We start from the raw sequence: 6813 nt of genomic DNA on the forward strand, positions 1-6813 counted from the left end.
GAACTGAGTTGTCCGGGATAACGAGGGTATAATGTACGGAACTGAATTATCCGGGATAACGAGGGTATAGTGTACAGAACTGAGTTGTCCGGAATAACGAGGTTATAATGAACGGAACTGAATTATCCTGAATAACGAGGGTATAGTGTACAGAACTGAGTTGTCCGGGATAACGAGGGGATACTTGAAAATCAAACATATGATACAGTCAACTGAGAGGTATAATTTCCTTTGCTCCTCAGTTTTTATCGCCTTATCTGAACGTCAGTAATGGAAGCAATGTATGCATGTTGTACTCGTATGAGAAATATGATGCACTCCGTTTTGCTGTGTATTTCAAAATTTGAATTTTGTTGAATATGTACCAATGCCCCGCTACCTTGTAAACATGAGATCAGATGCCCATACAGCGATGTCTGTTGTGTATAATTGACGTTTCATTTTGTTTGGGTATCATTATTTACCAAATATCTGTGTCTGATGTAATATCATATTCCAGAAACATTAGTGAGCTACAGAGCCGTATGACGCTGTTTGTGTCGGTCCTAACCCTAACCTAACCCTAACCTAATTATGATCGAGCCAAGAAATTCCAGCCTTGTTCAGCAAGTGTGGAAACTGGACGTATATAGTCAGTTAACTCCCTTGCCTGGGGAAGCTGCATGTCATCTGCAAAAACTATGAGGTGAGATGAGGTGGAATTGGGTTAAATGTTGCACCCAAGATTATTGCACTTACATAGCGACATGCATGCACATGTGTGTGTGTGTGGCTGCTTGTACTAGCCCGGACTGATGCAGATTTGTAGTGCTAGCCCACTGAGATACCATGCCGCAGTTTAACATGAATACCCCACTCAGACACAGTATACTGACTCCGAGTCGACAAGTCCTTGTTTTAGCCCTTTAATGCCGAGCGCCAGACAGGGTAACAACAAGTACCATCTTTTAACGTCTTTTGGTATGACGCAGCCGGGGATCGAACCCCGGACCTTTCACTCTCCGGTTAGACGTTCTACCACTAGACCACGGAGGCGGTCACAAAAACTATGATACGACTGTATTCTTTTATATAGCTTACCTGGTACAGAATATTTACTGTTCACAGTATTAAAAGTGCAGCTCATTAGGTCAAGGTCAGTGAATGTGTTGCAGAAAATGGGATGTGGTTTTAACCTGCTTGTCAGCAATATCGAAGCACATCAACATCCTTCAAAATTCACGCAAGACAAAGACAAAGGGCAAATAAAGTTCTCATTTTGACAAGTAGCATTTAAGGGCAACAAATCTGAACTAGTTCTCAATAATGCACTTCCGCTCAAGTTGGAACAACATAAAACTGACAAAAAATGTAAGCATTGTAAACATTTTTGTCTTGTTCAAGCAGGACAAATCCAAGACTCTGGACTTAAATTTACATAGTCCTCTGGGGGCACGGATGGCCCATTCGTCTAAAGCGTCCCTTGGGCACGCCAGAAACCTATGATTGTGGGTTCGAATCCCGGTTCGCCCCAATTATGTTTCTAGGTTTGTTAGCACCATACCCGTGCTCATGGGTTTCACCGAAGTGGTAAACTTCTGGGACCTGCATCACTTCGGGCTTTTCTCCCACATGAAGCTGACACGCCGCGATATAACTGGAATACTGTTAAAAGTGGCGTTAAACCCAACTCACTCACTCACTCACTCACTCACTAACTTACATAGTCCTCTGGACTAATCTTTCTTCTTTTTTTTCTAGGGGTTCATCAACGTTGGGGGCGGTCGGGTAGCCTAGTGGTTAAAGCGTTCGCTCGTCACGCCGAAGACCCGGGTTCGATTCCCGACATGGGTACAATGTGTGAAGCCCATTTCTGGTGTCTACCGCCGTGATATTGCTGGAATATTGCTAAAAGCGGCGTAAAACCATACTCACTCACTCACTCACTCATCAACGTTGTGTTTTGTCACCTTCAGCAATATTCCAGCTGTATTAAGATGGCAAGGTTTGTTTGACTCTGTTTAGAAAAGTGAAACACCCATGTCTGTTCCAGAATATACCAGGAGGAGTTGACAGCCCAAATGGCAGAGACCGATGCTACCAGGAGGCTGCAGATCGGTACCGGTGGACGGTCCGAGAAGATCCGCACCTATAACTTCCCACAGGACAGAGTGACAGACCACAGACTGGGGAAGAACTGTCACAACATTGACGTATTCCTCCATGGAGGCGAGGATCTTGATGACGTCATTGTCAGTCCTATGTGGGGCATCAAGTATGAGATTATTGATGGCATACTGGAGGATTTTGACAACAAACGAAAAAGGACAAATAAAGTAAAGAAGGCATAGATTCTGATAAAATCTTGTTGGTTCTACGGTGTGTGTTATGGTTTCTAGTTTTTCTCAATCTTATTAATATCAGATTTTTACTCAAATATGATACTTCTCTGTCTGAGCCAATCAGATTTCAGCTTCATAAAACAATCCAGCTTCATTTCTTCACTTTGCCTTTTGGGTAATTTTGATTTGTACAAATGAAAACCAACATGGAACACAAGTTATCTCCAGTGGTACTCCCCCTTGGGTGTTGATGTCAGGCGCTCAAATATAACAGGGTATATAAAATGTGAAAGCAATATAAAGGTGTGGCCTTTTTTATCGGCATTCGGAACTTCATGTTGGAGATACAGAAATCAGATACACTGGTCTGCATGTTTTGCTCCCTCGTACATAGAAATTTCGAAATCGTAACACTTATTGGCTGATTAGAAAGTTCTGATTCGACCTCCGATGGAAGTGCCCTGTTATTGGAGGGGTGGTCATGAAAAAATGACACAGGTTTTTTCTAATAAAAAATGGGGCGGTCGGGTAACCTAGTGGTTAAAGCCGAAGACCCAGGTTGGATTCCCGACATGGGTACAATGTGTGAAGCTTATTTCTGGTGTCCCCCGCTGTGATATTACTAGAATATTGCTGAAAGTGGCGTAAAACCATACTCACTTACTCACTCACTCAAATAAAAATTAATAAATTTGAACATTATTTATGGATGGGTCATTTGTTATAGCAATTGGAGGGAGGGGGGGATGGCATGATAAATGTTAATGTATTTAGTGGGTGGGGTAGGTCATGAAAAACTGTAACATAAGATGAGGGAATTAGCAAAATATGATACAGTCCAAATAACAATCTCCCACCCTACACCCCAGCTCAACATTATACAATAATAAATGACCAGTCCCTTACTCCAGATGAATATGAAGGAAATATGGAAGTGTAACATAATGGATTGATATGGATCCATTGTGACATTTGATTGCTTTGGTCATGCCCTTGGGACACAACTCAAGGACATGTCCTTTACTGTTTATTCATGTATTTCTAGTGTTAAAATGGTTGGACAGTATTTTTGAGAATAAGATGACAATGTATGAAATATGATACATGTTATTGAATGATGCATATTTTCTAGAAAAGTATGCATTTACATAATCATGACATGTCATAATGCATCGTATTACATATCAAATTAGAAAATGTTGAGTCAATGAAATTTCACGGTATAAATGTACTGTTAATGATAATGGTTTTGTTAAAAATAAACTGGAGGCATTATTTATCTGTGTTGAGCCAGTGTGTTTTATTCATCCTTCGAGAACAATATGAAAAAATCTGAAGATTTGATAACTCTCAATTATCCAGTAAAGTTTGTTTATGTTTCTACGGAGAGTATGCCACCAGTGGGCATTCCAGGTGTAATTGATCAGGTAAGTTGTGGGGGCCATAGTACCTTGTATTACTATGGGCTTACGGCGTGGTTGTGACTTATAGAAAGTTAAGATTACCAGCAAGGAAATTGGAATTGCCAAAGATGAAATTGAACTTGCCCTATATGAGGCGGAAGCGTTTCTTAAAAACAAACCACTTTTTCAGAGGCAAAGAGCATTCAGTCTGGAATGTCAAGGTTATTTCACTCTGATGCGAATTTCCCTGGTGAAAAGAATGATGCAAGCTTAGACACTGGTGGCACTGAACAAAGCAATAACCAAGGTTACAAACACACTTCGTACAATGTTGGCAGTTGATCAAAGATCAAATATGGATAGAAAGGGTATTACACCACTTCAGGCAAGTCATGGGGAAGCACAATTTAGGTGAGGAGATGTGGAAACATTTGAATAGTGTTTCCATTCCAGAATTTTTTTTGGTGATGCTGCATAATTTGAAGACTGGAATTGAAGCAGTACCTGTCTGGAGAAGCAGTACAATTAGTTGTTATATTAGGTCGCTGCCTTAAGTCAGTGATGTAGCATTGGAGAGAGTGGACAGGAAATGTGGCGGCAAGAGACGCCAGATAACATTGGAACTGGTAGAAATACATAATTTCTAGCCAATACTGTTGGGAATGATGAGGATATGGTGATGTGGACACGTTTGATGTGGCTGTGGTCAGTCTAAGGCAATCGGATAAGATAGAGGAACTAGGGAGTGGGTGTATTCACTACTGGTTAAGAGAATGAATGAGCCCATGAGCTCAGTTTCAAAGATGGTGTTTTGAGCACCAACGTCAGGAGTCTGTTGAGACCATGAAGGAATGGGCTCTGCAAGAGACAGTTCCAAACAACAGCTTCAGAGGTAAACATGAAACGTCAGTGGAAGGTAATATAAATATGGCATACCTGACAGATCAACGACAACAGCCAGGAGAGACAGTTCTAAGAAAGGAACGTTTGCAAATACACAGAACAGAAGTAGGACAATCCAATGTCATGTTTGTCATGAAACAGATCATGACACTTGCAGTTTTGAAGAGTCCCAATCTCTAGGTCTACCTAAACGTTGGGATAGGGCACAACAACAGTTAGGTTTATAATTTCGTTGCCTTGACATTGGTCATCTGGGATAGAGTTCTGGAGTGTGGGGTCAAAGGCTGTAAATCGACATTGCTGTAATCAGTATTTCTTTAGAGATCGATGGATCAAAACAAAAAGCCAACTGTTTTTTAAATTCAGAGGTCGTATTTAAACTAAATTGTTCACCCTTCTTGACTGAGTATATCGCTCAAGAATATGCCAAATCCTTTGAACTTTGTCTGCAGCAACAATGGAAAAGTCAATCTGTATGGAAGACAATATGGATTCCGTTCAAACAAATGTCAAAACTATAGAGCTGCAAAGGCAGCTGCGCGGCTAGCCGTGAAGTACAGTAGGTATGTATACGTGGGTTTCCTATTCCATGCAAGTTATCCAAGAAATACGGGGCGGGGGGATAACCAAATGGTTAAAGCGTTCGCCCGTCACGCCGAACACCAGGGTTAGATTCCTCACATGGGTACAATGTGTGAAGACCATTTCTGGTATCCTCTGTCGTGATATTGATGGAATATTGTTAAAAACTGCATGCTCAGTCACTCCCAAGAAAATACCAAAGAAGGAAAGACAGCGATTAACATTCAAATGAGTAAATTGCATCTGCAAACGCACTGGGCTCACCGTGGAATGCAGAATCAGATGAGTTTAGATTTTCTTTCGTGTCCTTAACCCAGGATACCAAGATGACTAAGAGGAACTTCCTGAAAGAAAGAAACTGCTTAGTTGTTTGATCCTTTTTGGTTTGTTAGGTCCATTCATCTTTCGGGCAAGGGTTATTCTGCATGAGATGTGAATATCCGGTGTTATTTGGGATGAAACCCTCAGTCCAGATCTAGAACAAAACGCATGGACTTGGTACCATGTCGTTGAAATGTTGTGTTCTGTTAGAGTTCAAAGGGGACTTGAGGTCAGCTTAGATACTTCAAGGATGAAATTGCACACAACTGTAGATTTTGCAGAATTTGGAGCTGTGTGTTTTTGTAGTCGCATGGCCGTAAGGCGGTACACAACAACAAAACCAATGACTGTTATAAGTACTGGCTGAAGTAGTGGCTGAGGGTGTTGAGGGGTGTCAGGTTATCAAACATATTTTTTTAAAATTCATTGTAATTTATTTGAAACGGGGCGTTTTCTATGTTTTTTGCGTTTAATGGGGATACAAAAGTATGTGGGTTAACTTGAAAAAAATGAAGGGTCTATCACAGTGATCAGATGTACTTTCATTGTAATCTTCCGTTTCCAATATGACAGAAAAATATTAGTCATATGGTAACTACACAATCATGAACACATCAGGGGCGGTCGGGTAGCCTAGTGGTTAAAGCGTTCGCTCGTCACGCCGAAGACCCGGGTTCGATTCCCGACATGGGTACAATGTGTGAAGCCCATTTCTGGTGTCCCCCGCCGTGATATTGCTGGAATATTGCTAAAAGCGGCGTAAAACCATACTCAGTCAGTCAGTCAGATGAACACATCAACTTGACGACCTCGGCGAGATACGAACCTGCAACATCTTGCTTTGTAGTCCTTCATTCTGCCAACTGTGCTTCGGAGACTGTTGTTGTCTCAAACGTCATATTTCCAAAACACCATTAACTTAGATTGGTGTATTTCATTTTAATATTGCACCGAGTTCGTTGTAAGTCCTGGTGGTATATGTGTCATGCAAGTGCCTGTGAAGATTATGTTTAGATTATTGTTAAACGGTTTTTGTTCACAAAAACGGACTGGAATTAGGTGCATGTTCTCCAACTTCGAACTTTCTCCCAGATATTTACACCGTTAATTTACAACTTGGACTATACATGGACAGAACAGTAGGAAACACAAGAATGTGAACGGTTGAAAAATACAGTACACATAAATCCCTTTGTATTACATATATACATCTCTACATAATTAGATCTGCCTGCTGGGTTAATTTTAGCATGAGGCACTGTAAAGAAGGTTGGAGATTTCAA

General features: G+C 41.0%; 1 protein-coding gene across 1 annotated transcript; it reads left to right on the forward strand.

Moving 5' to 3' along the window:
• The first annotated feature begins 1123 nt into the window (after positions 1-1123).
• LOC124135412 (peptide chain release factor 1-like) lies at positions 1124-2828 on the forward strand. The gene is made up of 2 exons (XM_046500729.2): positions 1124-1135; positions 2033-2828. The coding sequence occupies exon 2, from the start codon at positions 2061-2063 to the stop codon at positions 2328-2330; it is 270 nt and encodes an 89-aa protein (XP_046356685.1). The 5' UTR covers positions 1124-1135; positions 2033-2060; the 3' UTR covers positions 2331-2828.
• The last annotated feature ends 3985 nt before the right edge of the window (positions 2829-6813 follow it).

This window comes from Haliotis rufescens, unplaced genomic scaffold (assembly GCF_023055435.1).
Source record: "Haliotis rufescens isolate VD_foot unplaced genomic scaffold, xgHalRufe1.0.p SCAF_6, whole genome shotgun sequence".
Taxonomy (NCBI): domain Eukaryota; kingdom Metazoa; phylum Mollusca; class Gastropoda; order Lepetellida; family Haliotidae; genus Haliotis; species Haliotis rufescens.

Bases quoted from the DNA above. Each gene is read 5' to 3' on its own strand.
- LOC124135412 (XM_046500729.2), top strand. From the start codon at position 2,061: ATGGCAGAGACCGATGCTACCAGGAGGCTGCAGATCGGTACCGGTGGA.